The sequence below is a fragment of the Chelonia mydas genome, chromosome 3 (assembly GCF_015237465.2).
Source record: "Chelonia mydas isolate rCheMyd1 chromosome 3, rCheMyd1.pri.v2, whole genome shotgun sequence".
Lineage (NCBI taxonomy): Eukaryota > Metazoa > Chordata > Testudines > Cheloniidae > Chelonia > Chelonia mydas.
Window position 1 is genome coordinate 99,863,913 of NC_057851.1, and position 22,832 is coordinate 99,886,744.

Consider the following 22,832-nt stretch of genomic DNA (forward strand, 5'->3'; position numbering starts at 1 on the left):
AAACCTAAATGTGTCTCAAATAACATTATTCCCAGTTAAGATGATAGTCTATATAAATTCAGGTTAGAGACTAACTAAGGAGCCTATTATGTGTTCAGTAGGCCAAAACAAGTACCTTAAACAGCACATGCTTTAAGCTAGAGTCCTAGAATTAGGGCAAATAATGACCATGTAATTGAACAGTGTGGATCTTGAAATGTACAAGATGCTGCATGTTGCAAGCAAAGGAGGATTCGTGTTTGTTTCTGCTGATTTGGCCACACTTTTAGATCTTCAGGCAATCAGGAGATCCACCAACTTGGTTGTTAACAACAGGACAATTCCCCTCTTAGCAAACAATTTTGAAGCAAGTAATTATGTTTAGATGTTTGGAACACAGAAATTTGTATGGCTAGCACTGCCTAATAATGCAGTTGTGTGTTTAGATGGTAAATTGTCCTGGCAAAAGTGTTAGTTTGAACAACAAAAATAGATCAGAGGAAAAATGTGTGTGTTAGTAAATTCCAGGAGCTGAAATTCCTACACTATTTATGGCTCCAGGCAATGAAGAACATTTCACCTGTATAGTGAGTAAACAAACACACTGTGCGCAGCCCTCACAGTGGATATGTTTATCTCAGTGTAACACTGTACTGAACAGTCTCCAGTCCCTGTAAATAATCCAAGAACTGAAATGTCTTCAATTATAATTAGCCTGTTATTTCTGCTGAAAGCCAGTTCTCCCCCTCCTCCTTTCTGCTAAAGAGGATCTGCGACTGGGTATGTGCTAATCACTACGCACAGGCAAAAGTGGCTAAGAAGGTTGAACTATTTGTTAGCTGCCGTCATGATCATCAAATCTGGTTGAGGGGTGCAGAGGCAGGTAGAATCTATCTTTATAGTCTAAAAATCCAGCAGGAATTTACATGTGCCTGTAGTTTTTAATCTGTCAGAGCAGTGTTCGGGTTAACCTGCAAAGAACATCTCCAGTTAGGCCTTTACAAGCAAGGCAAGAGAAGGGAACTCTCTGAAGATACTCTTGTACAGAGGAAGGATAGCCTTCTAAGTCTCAGGAGATTTGAGTTCCATTCCCTGCTCTGCCTGTTTGATCGTAAATCATTTAATCTCTTTCTCTGCCTCAGTTACCCATCTGTAAAATGGAATAATATTTCCTTGGTATATCTTGTCTAATTAGATGTTAAATTCTTCAGGGCGGGGGACTGTCTCCGAGTATGTTTGTATAGTGTCTAGCACCTTGGGGTCTGATCTGAGTCAGGGCCTGGAGGTGATACAAAAAAATAAATAATATTCTACTAGACCCTAACTTCTCTCCTTGTTTTTAAAATTTAGCACCTGAGCAATGCCTGGGAATCAGCATCCTGTGGGAAGATAGAGGATCAGATGATCCTCACCGAGCAGGCACGCAAATACATGAATGCATTCTCAGCACGGACTCTGGTCATGTAAAGGGTCTACAGACAAGCATTACGGTTTTCAAAACACTTCACGTTGACCTGGAATTCACCGTTCCTCTACATGGAAACTTTTCGCGAATGGGAGAAGAACATATTTTTGTTGTGGTACAACAGTTGGGAGCAGCACAAAGTGCATTTAGTCACGGAGCATATTCTTGTTGGATTTCACCCAACTTAAACGGATTTTTTTTAAATAAATGACACTTGCCTAAATTATTAGGTATTGAATTTTAATCAACGAATTATTATCTTAATGCAGACTTTTAAAAATCAAGTGATTGTTTTTGTACTTTTTCAGATCAAGCAGATATAATACACCAGTATTGTTATTTCAGTGACAAACCGTGTGGGGTTTTTATAAAGAGCAGGTACTCAGACAGTTTTATTCTGAATCACTGAACAAAATGCATTGGTACAAAATACTGCAATAAAAAAGCATTACTACAAACGCTAGTCTATACAAAGGGGGAAACTGATCAAGATTGTGAATGCTCAAGAATCCATACCGTTTGAAGTACTATTTGATTTTGTTATGGTTTTAGACCACTTATACATTGTGTGTTTCTGTTTTGGGGGGATTTTTATTAGCTTGCTTTAAAAATTATTACTGTATGAAACATAGATTTATGAGAGCAAATTATATTTTTATTCAGTAATTTAATTTTGTAAATGCCAAATGGATACTGTGTTTTGCTGCTATGGACTTTAGCATGTAGACGTGCTGCTAGTGTAAAAGGGGCAGTACAGCTTTATATGGAAAGAAAACAAACTTTGGTGTTAGCTAATTGACTCTGCACTAGCATTTCAGACCTTTTTATTTTATTTTTTTATATATTTACTTTCCCCCTTCCCCTTTTTTTATAAGCAATACTTTTGAACACTGTTCCTGGGAGATTTCTTTTTTATTTTTTGTCTGGTTGTGTTTTGTTTCTCATTGGTTTGTAAGAGCATGCATTGCACCTTCATATGTTTGGGAGAACGCTGTCTTGTTCATGTTGTCTGTTTCGTTCCATGGTTAGCCTAATTGTTCCCTAACTTGGGTTTCACGTACTGAATCAGGTTCTTAGAAATGTATGGTTCTTTATACTGCCGTACCAAACCTCTACCGATCTGGCAAGAACACTGTTTTTTTTTGTTTGTTTGTTTGTTTGTTTTTAATAAGACTCTGACTTTGCTGCCTTAATAGCATTTGGTGCAGCTTCATCTGCACTTAATTTTTGGTATGACAATGTACTGCCTTGTAGATAAATAAAGTGTGTCCTTTTTTTACTTAAATTCGCTTAGTCTCTGAAACTTGCTCCTATTAAACATTATTGTCAGAAATAATATTGCCACCATCAGGTCAACGGGACGTTTTCCCTTGAGGCCAATGGGACAATTAGGTGAGTAAGCAGTAGCAGGTTGGGTTCTGCCTCAGTCCAGTATATAGTAGTAGTGTATTCTTAGTAGCATTCTAAGAGTAGGACCTTGTTCAGACCTGAAGGGCCTCATCCTGGTACACAGTCAACACCCTCAACGCTTATTGACCTTTATGGGAGTCAAGGGTGCACAGCTTCCAGCAGATTCAGGCCTGAAAGCTACAGCCACACCAAAAAACAGAGTAATCTTGGCAACTGAGGGGCTAGCAGCAGCTTCTATGCAAAACTGGTGCTCTGCTGGGCTATTGTCCAGTTTATTTGTGTCCTCCCATTTGAGACTGGCATACCAGATGCAATAAAAGCAATATCCTGGGTGCATATACTGCAGCAGGACGTCCATGCGTACTTTTTTACACGGCTCAAAATCTAACCCAAAGAGATCAAAATCTAACCCAAAACTCCTAGTGAGTTTCATGGATAAGTGATCAGGCCTGTAGGGCCAGATCCAGGAAAGTGCGGAGGGGAATCACCCTCCCTAGGTTTAGCTGGAAAATGAGGGCACTCTGCCACTTGCTCTATCAGCTTTTCAAGAGATGCTATCATACAAGTCACTATTAAAACTATCATTCAGCTTACTTAACTGTTGCAGAACATCCTGTGCTAAAATTCAAGTTGATGCAGGTGTTCCAGAGATACACTGGTGTAAATGAGAGCAGAATTTGGCTCCACCTGAGAGACAATTTAACATAATTTGAGGCTCAACCTACTAAGTCTCTAAGAACCAGGGGCTAAGATCCACACCCTGACTCTAGCCCCTTTACTCAAGGTAAAAGGGCTGGAGCAGTGTAAAGGAGCTCTTAGAGCCCCATATCCCCCTGCGGGACGGTTCTCCCGGTACAGGCACGGTGGTAGATCGCCATAAGGTTGCCCTTCAAGGATGCCCTTTGCAAGCTTTGGCACATGGGTGTGCTGGGCGGGAGGCGTATGGCAGGGTGGGCCTCTGACACCAGCGCTGCAGAGGTTGCAGGGATGCTGCAGCCCATAGGCCAGCCCGGAGAGACTTGGCCTCGTGTAGACAGGTTCCCCAGGGCTGCCTAAGTTACTTTGGAGGCCCCTCCAGTCCCCAAAGCAGCCCAGTATAATACAAGGTCAAAAGATGGCTTGGAGCGACCTTAGCTGCCTTCCTTCTGTGCTGTGACTAAGATGTGCAGCACAGTTTCTCGCCCAGGTCATCTGGTGCACCTCCAGAAGCACAGTTCAGGGAAAGGAGAGGACCAATGTGACTTTGCAGCCCCTTTGAAGAGCCTGCATTCTTGGGTGCTTTTGGCCCCTGGTGTAAGTAGGAGCAGCCACAGGCCAGCGGAGGGCTGCTTACGTCAGCCTTACGCTGCCCACACGCTGGGGGAATTGCTCAGCCTCCTGCAGCTTATTTACTGTCTTTGTAGTCTGCTACAGTGGGGGATAGCACCGACCCTCCGCCATGGGGGCATGAAATTGTTTATACAAAGTGAGAGAGGGGGCTGCAGGATTTCATGGACAATGAAAAGTGTTCTATTTGTGCATGTTACAGCTTAAGTAAGGCTTTGAAGCTAAAACAACCCCAAACTTATGCTAGGTCTCTCATTTCACTGAGAAGCCTGCCCCTGGCTGTGAAGGTCTGCACTCCTAACTGCAAAGCACTGCTGGTTTTTGAGAGCACGTTACTGTAACCATCTAGCCAGGGTTTAGCTAAATAGAGAATCTGGAGGTTTGCTCTGGAAATACCCAGCATTGGAACTTTCATCTTTTTGCAGAAGACTAATCGCCCTAACATGGCATGCAAACATCGTTTTAATAGGTGCCTTATTTATGGTGACAGTTACAGCTAATAGGTAGGAAAACTCTTCCTTTTTCCTTTCACTCCTTTTATTGAAAATGCAAAACACTCAGCAGATTAAGCCTGATTTGCATAGAATTCTGCATTCATGTGGATCTTGGAATGAACAAGAGAACAGGCTTTGTTTGAATGCTGTGGCCCACATATTTGATTATTTATTTTTTTCTACCAACTTTCACTGTGCTTGCTCTTCAAAATAAAGGTTAAATCCTGCTTGCCGTGTTCACCTGAACAGTTCCCTTCGGTCAAATTCTGCTCAAAGAGTAAAATACACCCCCTTGCAGAGGCTCAGCATAAGTCCTATGCATTAGTTAAGCAGCATTCAAACCCTCTCTTGAGGTTGTAAGTGGTCTTGGCAAGAGGTAATTGGCTTTGTGCCAATTCAGCTTCTGCACTTGGGTGAATTTACCCCCGACTGTTGGAAATATGAAGTCACTCCAGCAAAGTCAATAGTGTACATGAAAGTGGAATTTGGCCCACTGAGATTCAGTCAAGTTATTCTGCATTTAACTAGGAGCAGAATTTGGCTCAAACATCTATGAACCGTTTTACAGCCCTGCAATTATAGGTTCATAACATCACCAGTGTGAAGGCTTTTGAATTTTGCAAAGAATTATATATATGTATATTATTTAAGCAGGGGGCACTAATTTCAAAGGTGTTATTTTATATATATTTATATATATTTATATAATACATTTATATATTTCAAATATATGTATTTTGTTTAAGCGGGGGGGGGGGGGGGGGTTATTTTAAAAAGAGGCAGAGGAGCAGTGAAACAGTAACAGAAAATACCAGCCCATGAAGCAGTTTTCCAGCAAGCTTTGCAATTTTTTACCTGTCCTCAGTGCATTGTTCCAGAATAGTGCATTTTCTGTGCAAGAGGTTCCAGGTTCAAATCCTGGAAAAGACTCAACTATGTGAGAGCTACCATCTTGGACTGCGGATCTCCAGAGCAAAAAGTATAAGTCTGTACATCTTGAGCTAAAGAGCCACGCTCTCCTAGCTAGTGGCTGTAACAGATTCACATCTGCAGTGGATCAGACACCACAGGAGACCCATAACACAAACTGACCACTGGGTTACATCTCGCTACAAAAAGCTGGAGGAAAAATATTTCCCAGGTGTTCATTATTTTTACCGCCTTGCATGGTGTCAGGTTTCAGAGTAGTAGAAATGTTAGTCTGTATCAGCAAAAACCCTCTTCATTCAGTCACCAGTCATTTAGCCCACGAAAGCTTATGCCCAAATAAATGTGTTAAGTCTCTAAGGTGCCACAAGGACTCCTCGTTGTTTTTGCTATTACTTTTACCCTCACTCTCTTGGTCCTAATGTATTCTCCCTAGCCATCCTTTTGGCATTGCTCCTTCACGCTGGCCGGCCAGGCAAGTGGTTGACTCTAGAACAGTGGTGTTCAACCATTTTTTAATTTGTGGACCCCTAAAAAATTTTGAATGGAGGTACGGACCTCTTTGAAAATCTTAGACACAGTCTGCGGACCCTCAGGGGTCCATGGGCCACAGGTTGAAAACCACTGCTCTGGAGCAAACCGCAACCCCACATGGTCAATCATTTAAACCAGGTGGTTTATCCACCCTTTCTACCTTCCCCTTCTGCCAGATTAAATTCTATATCTAAATCATTCCCCTGTGCAGGGGGCAGAGGAGGAAAGATTTAGTTTATAGAATAAACCAGGCTGTTTCTACTAGGAAGAAGAAAACGAGTTAAGGAGAGTAAGTATTATGGTTTTGAAACACTGTTCTGCATCCTGCTTGGCTGCTTTTTCATTATTATGGGAGGAGTCAATCAATAGAGCAGACAAGCATTGCCAAGAATCAGTGTGTCTGAGGTATGCTTTTAGCTGAGCAGCCAAGGAGAGGCAGCCTGGCCAAATCTTTCAATCCTCAGGACTCATGTCTTTAATTCAAATTAAATTGATCATTCCTAACCGACTAGAGTAGTTGTTGTTGTTGACCTCTTTTTTTGGGACTTGACACAGGCGTCTAGGCAGTTTTCACTGCAGTCCCTGGTGCCAGTGTGAACTCACAACCTTCTTTTCCTGCCAGAAAGAAACAGCTAGAGCTTTTCCTTTGGATGACTATTGCGTTTTAAATGAGTGAGGATATATCATCCAGAGCCAAATTCTGCCCTCAGAAATGCAGGCACATTAATAGGGCTGGTTATACAATTCAAAGTTAGCAATTTATTCAGCACGTTTGATGCTTTTTATTCATGAACTATCTGCAATCAAATTAAATTTGTTATGTATTTAATATGGTTCTACAAATCATTTTTACAAACATACTTGGGTCTAAGAACTTTAAGTGAATTGTTCATAGAAAGTATTTGGGCAACTAATCAGAATTCCTTATACTGAAGTTTGTGATTGGTCACCTAAGTCACATGGTGCTGCTATTTCTGTTCCTTGATTGAATAGCTTAACATTTATGAAATACTTTGACTTTTGTCAGAAACAAATTTCATGGGGAAACAAATTTTGTTTTTTGATTAATGACAAATATGTAACATTTACGAACATTTATCTGAATTTTTTTTTATTTTTTTTGGTCAAATGAATATTCACAAACAGTGCCTAATAACGTTTCTAATTCAGAAAAGTGTTCATAAACAAATTTTTACACTATTTGACCAACTCTACACATCTCCCAATTATTTCCAGTGTAGCACATAACTAGAGCACTGCTGATGCCAAATACATCAGGAAGTTTGAATGGCTGAACACAGATGGGCATGAATGCACGTATACTCCTCTGTTTGTCATTTTCTAGCCATAATGTTTCACTTACTCTCAAATCAACAGACGTGGGCACACTCTAAACTTGAGGGGATGGTAAGGCATGGGTTTGCAATACAGTACCTATGTTCCCAATAACCACAGGTTTTGATCCTAGAAGCACTACTCCAACTTTTGTAGGTAGATAAAATATGGACTGTCCAATTCATCATGGAGTTGTGGCGAAGTGGTGGCAGGTCTGTTGGAGGGAACCTTAACAATGGAGTGTCCTATTTGCATTGCATGGACATTAGAGTTTCCATAGCGCTTTTCATATATAGGGCTTTGCCATTATGTCTTTGGCCAGCAACGTCCCCTGCATTGCTGTGTATGGATGGCTGTGAGTAGACAGTTTATGACGTGCTTAGGTCTGATCAATAAAGAGAGGGAAAGGAAATGCCTCTTTTGCAGTTTTAACCATAGCCCCTGAATACCGTAACATAGCCACACATGAGCACAGATAGAATATGATCAATAAAAGCTGTTGGTATTGAACTGTGGCACAAGACTGGTGTCACTAGCATAGGAGCAATGAAGAAAGCGTATGAAGCTTTGGCTGCTTTCCCTGACACAATCTGCATCCTGTGATCGCCTAAACCCAGTGACAACGGTTCTGCATCCCTCAATGGAGCCTCAACCCCTCTGTGGTGTGGTTTGTTTCAAAGAGAAAAGTAAAGAGCCAAACAAAATACAACAGGGATTACCTCAGCCAGAGAAAAGGCAAGCCAGGGCTTACTTCAGCTCCTTCCAAAGCAAAGGTCTTAGCTACATCTCATTTCAGTCATGGAATAAAGAAGAGCAATATTTTCTTTCTTCTTTTGCCTTTCAGCGCCAGTCATGTTTCTAGCACTCCTCTCTTGCTGGTAGACTTAGCCACCACAGCACATCTGTGTGATAGGGCCTGAGCCAAAGCCCATTGAGGCCAATGAAAAACCGCATTGACTTCAGTGGCTTTCGGATCAGACCCACACAGTACTGAGCTAGAAAATATTAATTGCCCACAGCTGACTCAGCCCTGCACTCAGGGAAGGCACCTGTGGTTCTCGCTATGGTATTTCTGAAGTGCTTGCTGCCTTGGTGTCTAAGGGCTTGTCTTCACTGCAAAGTTAACTTGAGTTGTAACTCAGGTGTTGCTGCAACTCACATCCCACCCATACACAAGAACCCCTAACTGGAATTGGCTGGCCCATCAGGGGACGTCGGCTGAAGTTTGAATTAGCACAACTCATCAGCTGCTTAGCAACTACTCCTGCAACGTGGGCATAAGCTAGCACCATTTGAGTGCTGCTAGTCCTCCAATGCCTTCCCGCAATCCCCACCATGTGCTCAGAAAGGGCCAGACTAGTTGTCCCGCAGTTTCCTGGTAAACAATTCAGAGTGGCTCAGCTTATGCAGGGCTAGGCACCGTGGGATGTGTATCTAAACGGCTTAGTGCCACATCTGAGTGAGTGCAGTGCCTATGGGCGGCAGGTATAATAGGCCAGAAGAAGCTAAGCCTCCCCTGGCACAGCCACTGCTGACTGGCTGCCAGATGCCTGGGCGGTGTGGTGGTCCCGCCTGCACTCCTCCTCTTCTCCTCCACACTCCCCCCTTCCCCAAGGCCCCCACTGCCTGCCCCTGCCTGGTGAATCTCTCCTGTCCTCCACTCCGCCTCCTCTCTCTGGAAGTCCCAGCCACTCACCAAGTCCCTCCTCTCCTTCACCCCCATCCCTGAGAGGTCTCCCTGCCCGCTACTTGCCGCATTCTCCTCACTCCGCCCTCGGATGAGCAGATGTCCCGATTTTATAGGGACAGTCCCGATTTTGGGGTCTTTTTCTTATGTAGGCTCCTATTACCCCCCACCCCGTCCCGATTTTTCACACTTGCTGTCTGGTCACCCTACCTCTCCCTCCCCCCCGATGGGGAGAACAATGGAGGAGAAGAGGGATGAGGGGAGTGGTGGGCGAGGGAGCCTCGCGGGCGAGGAGAGGAGCAATGTGGTGAGTGGTGGTGGCCAATGGAGGGTGGAGTGGGGAGGGAGCAGAGGCCTAGGGCAGAGCAGGGGCAGGGACGGAGTGTGCGGGGGGCATGGGAGGAAGAGGCAGGACAGGGAGCTATCCTCCCCCAGGGGAAGCTTCACCTGCCGCCTACGGCAGAGCCAGTATCGACCCAGCAGCTGGAGTTTTGTTTCACAGCGTGGCCACTTTCACTAGAGCTAGGCAAACTTGAGAAGAGTAACTTGAGTGTAGATAACTTCAGTTAACTCTGCAATGAAGACATAGCCCTAGCTTCCTCTAACCAAAATAGGATTAACCCTTCCCTTGCCAACCTCTGATTGGAATCTATATACTTTGTCACAAAACCCATAAAAATACAACTGCAGCTCATATAGTGAAAGAAAACCATCACAGAAACTATGGTGTATATATCCTATGCACCTCAACTGTAAAAACAACGTGTCCCAGCTCAGCTTTGGGTTGTCTGCATTCAACCAGCGTGGCATAGTCTGAACGTTTAGGTCTCAAGAACAGTGTGAGGTGAAAGGGATAAGTCTGACACACCTGCCCTATACTTCAGCCTTAGGCATCATAAAATTGCACCCCCCCGCACCAATTTGATCATTAAAATAACATGCTGGATTATTTTCCTAGTGTTAAGCTGTCACTTCTACGGTTTGGGCATCTTTCTGACTTCCAAAAAACCCCTGCTACCATCCACTTCAGCATTGGATGAATGGAGCAACCACCTTTTTGATATGACAGCTTGAATGGATGGACTGTTAAATTTAAAGTGATACCTTGGTTTGCCTCCCTAACCGTCAGACTGACACAAGCTCCTTTTGCTTCCTCTTTAACTGACTTTGTTCAAAGGATTTCCAAACCAAGAAATAAACTCTTGTTAAAAAATTTATCTTGAAATAAAGAAATCCCATCTGAAAGGCCAATTTGTCCATGCTGTTTAAATTTTCAAGTACTTGTGTGTCATGCCAGAGAGACTCATGGTGCTAGAACTGCAGTCTGGTTACATTGGCATTACCTGCCTAGGACGGGGTCGAAAGTTCACAAGGAAATTGAAATATATGGAAGAAAGGAGAAACTCATTTCACTACATTTAGAATAATTTAAACTTAGGTTTTCTATTCATTATGTACATCGGTGGGGAGAGGGCTGACCTACCTACTGCTCTAGTGGCATTTAGAGAATACATTGATGAGGATGATATAAGATATTATAGAGAAGAGAAGAATATAATTGGAGGACGTGGAGCTCCAGGTACAACTCACCGTCTCCCTGAGCTACAGAGGACTAGGACTGCTCCAGTGACAGTGTATATGCTGCTCTTTGAGAAGTTGCACTCCATATTTCTCTTAGGGGCACTCCCTTCCAGCCAACCCAGGAGAAGTATTGATGCGCCTCAGAGTATTGATGTGCCTTCTTCGCCCGAAAGACACAGGCTTACAAAAGGGAATAAATGGAGGGAACTGACAGCCCCCCACTGCAAAAATTGAAAATAATCCAAAAAGGGATTTACTGTGTGAACAACAAAGACCATTTTTTGCTATGAAAAATGAAACTGCGTGCTACCTGTTTTCATTGAAGACAAATCAACAAAGGGTCTGAAATCAGTCATGTTTGATATGTTTGAATAAAACCATTAACATTTATTTGACCCTGTTCATATGTTAGGATGATAGTGATCTGTCCAGCAACACAGGGCTTTAATGTTTCTCACATATTAGCTTCAACATGTGTAAATTGCACCTGGACTTAACTGTAGAATTGTCTCTAACAGTAATTCCTGCTTGCCTTACTCAAGTAGTCCCAGTGAAGTCAATGGGAGTAATCATGTGAATAAGGCAAGCACCATTTGGCCTGAAAATCCCTACCACTCTAATTTGTGGGTCAAAGTTTCTTTGCCTGAGGAAAGGCACAATGCAATGCCAACAGTGAATGGCCTTTACGTGGTCCATTTCCAAGAGATATAATGATACCACCAAACCAATGGGACTGTATCCACATAATGAAATGTGACAATGCATTCATTTGTGAAGGATAAAAGAGAGCCATGGTAGTTAGGACAGCATTTGCATAATCACATTAACTTCAAGGACCTACTTTAAGATTGACCTAACAATGCTTCCTACTGTTGAGAACCACAGCTGTCCATGCTGATCTGGCAATATGCTGGGGCAACTTGTGTCGCAGCTATCATCTCCCTGAGGATTCAGAAACCCAAAGGGAAAAATTGTGGGCTCAGAGATACCCTGTGAATATCTGGCTTCCCCTGGAGGTTTTAGTGTCCATGAAGCCCTGGGTTTTGAAGCTCCACTTATGTAGTATGTTCCTCTGTGAATTATGTGACCTCAAATACAACATTCTCTATTTTCCACAACCTTTCAGAGCACAAAGTGTGAAAGTACACACAATGAGGCTGGAAATTACTTATTAAGAATGTTGGAATAGATAGATGTCAAATATGTTTGCATAGCTGGGGGCATGTTGATTCTGGGCTTAAAAGAGATACAGAGATGATATAACGATTCAGAACAAATATTCTATATCTTATGGATCCTGGTGACATACATGTTGGCTTTAAAACATAGTTAGGGAAGGTTGGTTTGTATTCATTTTAAATGTTCCCTTGTACAATGGTTCCTCTACATAGATGTAGATGGCATTCTGTCCAAAAAATGTATTTGGCAAGGACTATTTCATAGGAGAACTATTCACTTAAAGTATTGGTGAATTTCATGTTAACTGTTGATAAACAGAAGTACAATAATCTAAATTCTGATGAAACAACAGCATCCCAACAGCTAGTCCCAAAGGCTGCTTTTTGACAAAGACAACCTTGTCCAATCCAAAATGTGACATTTGTTTTAAATATATCCAGAATTCTGAGATAAGCAAGGTATTTCAGGATTAGCTTCTGGGAACCTGAAGCTTTAGAGTGAGTCTTCTTTGACTAACACTAGCCATGTCACAATCAGTAAGAAGGTTAGTACTATTGCAGGTAATGAAATTACTTAATGCACTTTCTGTATTTGGAAACAAATAAAAGGGATCAATCAAAAAACAAAACAGTTTTAGCAAAAACGGTTCAGCCATTTCTGAGAATGAGGGTAGGGACGTTTTTTTATTTTATTTTTTGCTCACCTTAAAAAATAATAATCTTGCAACCATTTAACTGAGAAGTTCTGGTGCCTCCATGCTTGGGATCAGGGACTTAACATTTGGCAGAGAGATTGCTCTGCTGTCCGGGATGTGCCTTTTGTGAACCAAGTTTGTCCAAATTATAACACCTGAAAATCTGAGTTCACACATGCTCAGTAAAGATTTTTTGAGTTTGGTAGCTAAATTATCTGGAGATTCTGTCTGTACAGAGCATGCTCCATCCCAGTTTGCAGGGGCTGAGAAGGATATCCCGGAAAATGTTCCTCCCACTCAGAGGGCCGTTGTGGTGCCAGGCATCAGAACTAAGAGAAAGAGGATTGGCTCTCCTGTGCTCAGAATGCTTCCTCTGATAGCCCCAAGGCAGTGTAGAGGAGAGGGAGGAAGCAACCTGACTCAACTACTGAGGGATGAAGAGCAAAGTGGGAACAAGGATAGGCTGAGAGTGGTAAGAACTGGTGGAAGTGATACTGTAATTAAAGAAAAGGAGTACTTGTGGCACCTTAGAGACTAACCAATTTATTTGAGCATAAGCTTTCGTGAGCTACAGCTCACTTCATCCCGAAAGCTCATGCTCAAATAAATTGGTTAGTCTCTAAGGTGCCACAAGTACTCCTTTTCTTTTTGCGAATACAGACTAACACGGCTGTTACTCTGAAACCTGTAATTAAAGACTGTATCATAATGCATACACACCAGGGGGACCACAGCCAGGGCCGGCTCCAGGCACCAGCTTTCCAAGCAGATGCTTGGGGCAGCATTTAGAATGGGGCGGCAGTCCGTGTCCCATGGCGGCAATTCAGCGGCAGCTCCACTGCTCTTCCTACCATGGCAGCTTTCGGCGGTGACTGCTTGGGGTGGCAAAATTGGTAGAGCCGCCCCTGACCACAGCTGTGGTATCTCCTGAGTGCCTGACTTTGCAACCTCAATGTTCTTTTAACATAGTTTTTTGGATGTACCTTTCTTTATATGGAATCAAAACAAGGGGAATATTTTACACCAGAGTTCATTCAAGTTGAGAAGAGTAACTGAAAAGACGCAAATGGTAATCAAAGGTTATGCACTGTTTATATGTGAGCTAATTATTGGTAAAGTGTATAAGCACATTTACTTAACCGGGATGTTATTTATTTTGTGCAAATGTTTTACATCATTGGTGATAAGAAAAGGAGGACTTGTGGCACCTTAGAGACTAACCAATTTATTTGAGCATAAGCTTTCGTGAGCTACAGCTCACTTCATCGGATGCATACTGTGGAAAATACAGAAGATGCTTTTATACACACAGACCATGAAAAAATGGGTGTTTATCACTACAAAAGGTTTTCTCTCCCCCCACCCCACTCTCGAGCTGGTAATAGCATATCTAAAGTGATCACTCTCCTTACAGTGTGTATGATAATCAAGGTGGGCCATTTCCAGCACAAATCCAGGTTTTCTCCCCACCCCCTTTTCCACACACACAAACCCACTCTCCTGTTGGTAATAGCTTATCTAAAGTGATCACTCTCCTTACAACGTGTATGATAATCAAGGTGGGCCATTTCCAGCACAAATCCAGGGTTTAACAAGAACGTCTGAGGAACGGGGGCGGGGGGTAGGAAAAAACAAAGGGAAATAGGTTACCTTGCATAATGACTTAGCCACTCCCAGTTTCTATTCAAGCCTAAGTTAATTGTATCCAATTTGCAAATGAATTCCAATTCAACAGTCTCTTGCTGGAGTCTGGTTTTGAAGTTTTTCTGTTGTAATGTGGCAACTTTCATGTCTGTAATCGTTTGACCAGAGAGATTGAAGTGTTCTCCGACTGTGTTCTCACGCATTTTACAGCTCTGGGAGGGGAACCAGGGACATTGCAGGGAGCATATGAGAAGGAGAGGGACTTGTACACAAGAGCAATTTTAATGTATGCCCATGTAGAAATCAAAATGTGAAAAGCCTACAAAGAGAGTAGGATTTATATTCAAATAAACTAGAGATTCCATTAACTTGCTCCCTGGGCATAGTAGCTAATCAAACCCTTCCTAATATATAGCCATAAACCCAGGACCCACCACGCTCTATACCACCGCAGAGTACATTTCCACATTCACTACACAAAGACTGCGATCAGGGGCCATTCCCAACTAGCTCTCAGACACAGTCCATACACAATGGAGAGTCCTAACTCACCCCTTTCTGGAGAGTTGCTAACACAGAAATTAACAACAGTACAACACATGATTCAGCTCAAACCTTCTTCTCAGGCTTGGCTGCTCCTAGAGTTCCTACCTCAGGACTGCTCAGCCCTCCCCTCTCTTTACAGCACCTCTCCCACCTTTTCACTTACGTCAGGCAGAGGTAACAAGCCACCTGTTTGAGTCAGTGAGAGCAGAACCCAATACATTCCATGTCAGCAGCAGCAACATCTGCTAACAGGGTGGGCTGGTTCAAGTGACAATCCCAGCCTGCCCCACAGACAAGTTAATACCAGTTATCAAAATCTGTGCATGCAATGGGAGAAGATTTTGAAATTATTTCACTCATGCATGCATAGTCCAATGAAATGGCTGGTCTTATTTATTATCTTTAGAACAGTATAAGCATATTAGAGCAAATTAATCCTGGCTGTAACACCATTGAAGCCAGGATAAATCTGGCTCAGAGAATAACCTGTCCAGAGCCTGCATGCAACAGCACCACCCAAGTCAAATATTTCTTTTAATACAATAGGTCACGTGCCTTAATGGCACTAGTACTCTGCCAAGCATATGATAAAGCTGAAGGTCATTAATGGAAAGCTGGGCAGCTTGTTCATGCTTCAGGCAGTCCAGAGTCAAGTGTCAGGTAAGTGCTCATCTGCCATAGGTGGTGGAACAGTGACTTATTTACTGTATGTGGGGCACAGGAAAAGTAAGAGTTGTCCCATGACCACATATGAAACTAGTGTTGACGTTTGCCCATTGACAGACCCCTCCTACACGCGGGTCTGTGGCAGCATCCACAATACTGCATCAGAATGTCCAAATACCAGAAAATGCACAAGAGCATACAATTTACTAAACCAAATAAGACACTTGGTCCCTCTATCCTGGTATCTTGCCTTTCACAGCAGGCAACACCTGTTACTTCAGAGTAAGGTAAGCACCACCCATGATGCAACTAATTCCTTGTGGGTCCTTTCAGGGGAGATTTCATTATCCTTACATGCGATAGGTGATGTTACCTAGATAACATTGTGATTATCATGGCATACCATGATGAATAGATTGACTTTCTAACATTTGTCTGCTATGTAGCCACTTCTAAAAGAAACCAACCCCCCCCCCCACATACTTATTTTCAGCTGCTGTAACCCGTTGATCTCCATTTAGCAACTTCTGTATTTTTTCCTCTTTTTCTGTCACTTTGGAGGCGTGGGGTCATAGAGCAGTGATGTAAAACAACAACCTAAGAAAACAACCTAAATTAAGCAACTGTTTGTGTGACTTAAAAAAAGAGCAGATGTCCCTTGCTCCTACTAGCATTTACAAAGCCCACTCAATTGGTGCACGGCTCTTTTACATTTAACCTTTCCATCAGATCTGATAGCTCTCTCCCCTCTTATTAATGGTTTTTTATGTAGATTCTTTATATTTCTTGTGACTTACTCACACTGAGTTCTTACATTGCTATCAGAGGATTATTATTTATTTCTATCACAGTCACAGCTAAACACTCCAGTCAGGACTGTAACCTGGTGCAAGCCACATAGTCTCTCTGTGCATCAGTTCCCCATCTGTAAAATGGGGATAAACCTCACAGTGGCGTTGATTGTGAAGTGCTTTGAGATCTACTGATGAAAAGCACTCTACAAGAGCTCGATATTGTCATTATTACTAGGCAATATTCATAGCACAAAGGCAGTTGTTGCCCCAGAGAGCTCCCAGAGGATCAAGCGATTAGATAAATCTCAGTTAAAAGATTTACTTCACAATATTACTCTCACAATCTGAGAATAGGTCTAACCCCTTTGAAAAGTCTGGATGGTAGCTTGTTTTTCCACCACAGACAATGAAAGTGCCTCCAGGAGCAGGTGGGGCTGTTTATTATATGCCAGCACGTATGACTTGACTCTGTAGGGTCCTTCAGAGTTGCTTTGTCAGACATACATCATGCCATATACGTAGTGTTCCAGGGCACTTCATTTCCGTGTACTGGATTATTTGAACAAATACAACTCCTTCTTAGTGGAGGAAGTACGGTACCGATACTGCCTGGCATTGATTTGAAGTGAATGCTTGTCCCTTCTGTGTATAGTTGCTCAGTTTGGGATTCCTTCCATGCATCCATTATGTCTTTCAAAAAGAAGAGGAATATCTCCCGCTATTTCTTTGGATAAAGTGTCCCTCACAGTAGCTAGGCATGTAGCCTGCAGCTTGTTCTGTGCTGCTTTGCCATGCTATGTAGCAATACAGTAACTTTGATCCCCTGGGAGGTGAAGCGGAAGTTGGTCTTCACGATTAAATTTTTTTATAGATAGCAAAGTCCATCCTTCCACCTGCATCCAAAGCACTGAGGCAGCTGGCAGAACAAAGCACTAGAGAAAAATAGCTGACCAGAATCTAGCTGAAATTGCCAGCATACAGGTGCAGTCTTGTTTTTCATCTCAGTTTAGTAGTCTCTAGTGACTGTCAATGTTTTACTGAGACTTATTAACCCTTTTTTCCCCAAGATGGACCCAAAAAAAACCTAGCTAAAAATTGCATAAATAAATAGCTAAACTAATGATATGACAGTCCAAAAACTGTCCCCCAGATTAATCATAGTACTTTTGCAGTTTCATTTCCACAGTACTTTTCTTCTTAGGCTCTTAGAGCACTTTCCAACCATTAGCCAATTAATTACAAAACTTTCCTTAAATACTTAAGCTATGCCAAGGTCACTTCAGCCTCTCACCCCCCCTCCCTACTGAAATGCAGCCAACTCTGGGGTGGAAGGCAGCAGTCATTTAACAGAGGTCAGTAAAACTATGCAGTAGTTTCAGACAAGCACTTTGGGACAGGAAATGAAGAATATAAGCAATTGGAAATAAAGGTGGGATTTATGGAGCAGATTGGAATTCCCCAGACTGAAGGTTGATTGAGACATTAACATTAAAATAAAAAGTTCCATGGGGTCTTTAAGGAGCACAAGTGGTCAAGGAGACCTACAATTTATTATTCCTTCCAAAAAACAAAGTCTTGTTACCTCATCCAGTCCCTGGCCCTGCCAATGCAGGATTGTTCCCTAATGTGCTATGGCTAGTGTTACTTTCCTGTCTCGTTTTCAGCGGCTCAAACAATGGGGTGTCTATTACTCCCCTTGGGGCACTATTCCACAGTATCAAGGCCAGGATGTTCCCCCTGATAGTCTGCCTACCTTTTCCCTCTCTTAATTTCATCCAATTCTGGCTAATTATACCCCCAGCTATCATACAAAATCATAATTCTCCATAGTTGGTGTTTACACTCTTATACATTGCCATGCCCATCCCAGCCTAACAAGCTGTCACAATGCCAAGATATACATATTTAGCTCCTTTAAACTTCCCCCAGGGTCCTCCAACCCGCTGATCATTTTTGTGCTCTGTTCTAAACGCTCTCAAATTTTCCAGGTGTCTCTCTGGTAACACGGGTCCCAGAAATGAATTCAGCATTCCAGGTGAAGCTGCACCTGACCCATGCAGAGTGGGACTCTCACATCCCCGCGCAATGATGTGAGGCCGCTGCATAGGCAGCCCAAAATTGCACTGGCCCTTTTTGCTGCCATATCACGTGGTAAAATCTTGTCACACTTGCGCTTCACTGTCACCCACACAGTTCCTCCCGCCCACTGAGTACATGTGGGCCAGATAATTTTTCCCTACATCCATTTTTCCACAGTGGATCTCATTATTCTGATCTCTCACCAGTGGTCACATACTGAAAGCTTCTTCCTCGCTCTCTGGAGCCAGGAATCGGCATGATTTAAGGGGCTAAACAGCCAGACTCACTTTTACCTTCCTTCTTCGGTGTGACCAAGCCAGGAGGAGGGGCAGGAGGAAGGGGAGGAGGGGTGGGAGATAGCATCTGTGTTTGCCAGCAGGCTGTGCTCTGCATTGCTCCCTTGGGCACCCTAGCTTCATTTTCTATGTCTCTCGCTCTCCAGCCCGCTGGGTGGGAAGGGGAGGTGGGAAGGATGGGCTTGTGCTGCTCCCCAATCTTGCCTTCATTGATGGGAGCCAAACTTAGCCCCAGCCAAGCCTCATTAGCCGCAATGAAGAGGGGATAACGCATGGGGAAATGTGGAGATCACCAGGGCTCTGAGAGGGTGAGACTGGGCACCTGAGTTGCAGTGGAGGGGGAATGTTGAATAATGTTATTATTGACTGAAGCTTGTACTAGCGTCAGGCAGGCAGAGTGTCAGCTAATTCACTTGGAATAATGAAGTTAAAAATAACTTACCTCAGGCAGCTTGACCTTGCTAGCCTGCCGTTGTATTCCTGCCCCCAGCAATGCCCCCTTTTCCTTTCCCCTTTCTCCTGAACGTCACCATCGTCACGTAAAACAACGCCTGAGGTTTTGTGAGGTGGTAGCTGGCCATGCTGCTACAACTACTTGGGGACTCCGGAAAGCTGAACAAGGCTATGATGCCATTGTCTGCCACTAGCCTGGATACGCTACGTTCAAGCTGCAGCCCTGGGCCAGCTATGGCTTCAGTGGCCTTCATTTGGAATGCCCATGCACAAAGCCTCTCCATCGCGCAGCCAGGGAAGTGAAAACCATTTCATCTGCCGGCCAGCCTGTTTTTAACAGTGAGGCTTGGATGTTTTCTTGGTCTTACTAATATATTCCCCACCTTATAAACTGGGGTGAGTTTTAATTCATCAGACACTTAGAAATCTTCCGCTGAAAGGTGCTATAAAATTGCAAAGTACTACTATTATTTTTGTATCCGTTATTATCAAATTGTAAATAACATCCTAATACTGCCGGCTCTTCGCTGGCTAAATTGGACTCTCACGGGTTAGAGGGGAATTCCACGGCGAAGGGAACGCTAGCCTTGTAAAACCATTTCCTCCCACTCTTAAATCAAATCATTTTGCATATATTTGTATGCCCGCACAGCCATGACATAATTGGCTGTTTCATTAACAGGGATAACAGCACATAGTGATTGTAGGTGAAGTAAAACTCCTTTATTGTGCACGGACGGCAGTCTTAGCACCATGACGACAATCTAATGATACAAAAACTTGGCCGCCCTTCAGTGGCATCAGAACAATAGGTGCTGTCAGCATGACATAGCTAGGTACAAACAACAGAGAAACCAGAGTGGGAAGTTACACTCCCCCTCTCTATTTATGGACACTGTGTAAGTACAATATCTTACTATTTACCAAGCAAAAGTTGTACAAAGAGAATGCTAATGACTAAGGGCCTGAGCCAATTCCCACTGAAGCCTAGTTATGGTAAAACTCACACTGACATGGATCAGACTACATTAAAGATGTTGCATGGTAGATAAGCCTAGCAATCCCCATTGACTTCAGTGGGACTTGTAGTGTAATGAAATATTTAAATATTTATGCTTTCAAGCCCTTTACGCTTTGAAATCAATGGGCACTTGGTCTGGGTAAGGACTTGGAAAGTTTTTAGCATGGAAAATAATTGCAAAAGCTACTCCAGCACTTGAACTTGGATCCTGGAAGAACTTTACCCCTGGCCCAGCCCAAAGCTCATCCAAGTCAGTGGAAAAAATTCCTACTGAATTAATTGGGCCTTGGATGGGGCCTGTAGGAAGCAATGTCCAGCTCTTGTGGTTTTCTATCAGGCACCAAGCTGTTTTAATGAAGTTTTGAATGGGGGAAAGTGGTTCAGTGGCTTTATTTGCAGTTCGCAGAGTCACATCGCTCTGCACTTAGTGCCGTGCGAGCACATTTTGCTTAGAGGCAAAATAAATAATAATAAATAAAATAAAATAATAATTATAATAATCTTGGACTCTAATCTAGCCTTTGGAATGGATTTGGCCATGGTGTGTGTTTTGTGGAAGTTGGAAAGCGTGGGAAATACCAACAATCAAAACATTGTGATCACTATTCCCCCCCACCCTCCCCCCAAAAATGGTTGTCTTCACTAACTACATTTTCTAAACAGAAATATCTTTGGGTCTGAAAGGTAGGATTGTTTTTTTTTCAAAATAGACAAAAATGTGATCTCATAATGTGTTCATTGACACTTTAAAAAAAAGCTGGTTTCAAGTTACAAATGAACAAAAAGGAAGTTGTTAAAAAACAAAAGTAAGTCTTGCACTCCAATAGCAAAACATCTCAGACTGGATCAGTGTGTTTTTTATTTAATAAATGTGTTTAACGAATGAGTCAATTGGAGTTGCACACGTCAGTACCGCTCAGGATTTGGGCCTACGATTACAATTGTATGCGACATATTTTAAAGAAACGACCTGCTAGGCGGAGCCTTTGTTAGCCATGTTCCAGCCCGAAGGAACTCCCATTCCTCTGTTACAAAGCCCTGAAAATAGAGACTGATGCTGGAACGGCTGGATCATCCTTAGATCTTCTGATACCGCTTTCAGACCTGACATAACGAGCAGATCAGCTCTTTGCTCTTCATCACTGTTTTTGTAAAATAAACACTTCGTCCAGTGTCGTATGCAGTGTCATTGTAGCCATGTTGGTCCCAGGATATTAGAGAGACAAGGCGGGTGAGGTAAAATCTTTTATTGGTTCCACCTTGTATCTAGCAATGACACTCTTGAGTTAGTTTCCCAGACCTGAAGAAGAGCTCTGAGTAAGCTCGAAAACTTGTCTCTCTCACCAACAGAAGTTGGTCCAATAAAAGTTATTACCTCACCACTTCATCCAGTATGATATATAGACAGTCCTGTTTGTGGGGAACAACTGTCTTCTTCCCTGCCAGCATCTCCAGCATTCTCCTCTCCTTCTCTTGATCACTAATTTAGGAGTTCAAGAAAACCGGAGGGAAAAGGCACCCCTTTGCCTTTAAATGGAACACGCTTCAGGGCTGTCAGCTGTTCTGTCCCAGCTGCATCCCAGACTTCGGGAGCTTCAGCGGGGCCTGCTCTGGAGTCTGTTGTGATTGCCAGGGGAGACTGTGTTGTAATAGTGGGATAGTCTCCAAGTACAGCTGAAAAATCCAAACTTGCAAAGTAATGGCTCTTAGAGTGCTGCTCTAGGATTTTTCATCCCATGTCCAGTTCTGCCAGCCCCAAGGGTACAAAAATTCAGTCAACCCTCCAAAATCATGAGACTGGTTTAAAAATCATGAGGTTTTTTTAAATTAACTAGTTCTGGGTTCTTTTTATTTGTCTTCTGGTTTTTGAGCCTTTTGGCTTCACTCTGGTCATGTTTTCTAGTCTCTCTGTAATCATGAGGGCGAGAAACTATTTTTTTATATAAAAGTTGATATGTTCATGCAATCACTTGAATCCAGGAGCTGGGGCTTTATAAAAAAGCACCAAATATTGCAAGACTCATGATAAGCCTAAGAATGTTGGCACCACTGCTTGTCTGCCAGGGGCTTCACATGGCAATGCTCTGGAATCCCTGCAGATGTTTGTCGGGAAGGAGAGAGGACTCCACCAACAATTAAAATAGTAATAATGGGCACCATGTATTGTCAAAGTGCTGTATGCCCATCAACTAAATAGCCTTTCAGCCATACCCACGAGAGAAGTATTAGTGTCCCCACTTTAAGATTAGGGAAACTGGGGCGGAGACATTTGACGTACCCAAGGCCATGCAGAGAAGCAATGGAAGAGCAGGGATAGAACTCAGGAATTGCTGGCCTCTGAGTCCCTGAAAAAGTCTGAGGTGAAATCCTAGGTCCATTAAAGTCAATGGGAACTTTGCCATTGACTTCAAGGGTGTCAGAATTTCACTCCTGGCAATTAAGATGTGTTGAAATAATAGATTTATGACAAAGTCATGAAAAAACTCTCTTATCAGCATGCCCTAAGATTAGTGACTAAGCATCAAGATAGACTTGGTGGGAAATTATAGATCCTATTTTACAGTGTGAAAAAGGGTACTACATGGGACACTGGAACATATAAGAGGAAAGGAAATAGGTAATCTGTAAACTGCCCCACAAGAGGCAGATTTAAGTATTCAGTGGAGATCAATATTTTTCACACACAAACATTTTTTTCCATTGAAAAATGTCCTTTTTTTTA

At 42.8% G+C, this 22,832-nt stretch overlaps 1 protein-coding gene across 5 annotated transcripts in view; it reads left to right on the top strand.

The window, feature by feature from the left end:
• Positions 1-2,729, top strand: part of MYB (MYB proto-oncogene, transcription factor) — a 35,816-nt gene extending 33,087 nt beyond the window's left edge. For all 5 annotated transcript variants that reach the window (XM_027820573.3, XM_007058057.4, XM_007058054.4 and 2 more), the window contains one exon: positions 1,330-2,729. In XM_027820573.3, coding sequence (XP_027676374.1) covers positions 1,330-1,446 — 117 coding nt within the window. In that variant the 3' untranslated portion in view covers positions 1,447-2,729. The remainder of the gene's footprint in view (positions 1-1,329) is intronic.
• The last annotated feature ends 20,103 nt before the right edge of the window (positions 2,730-22,832 follow it).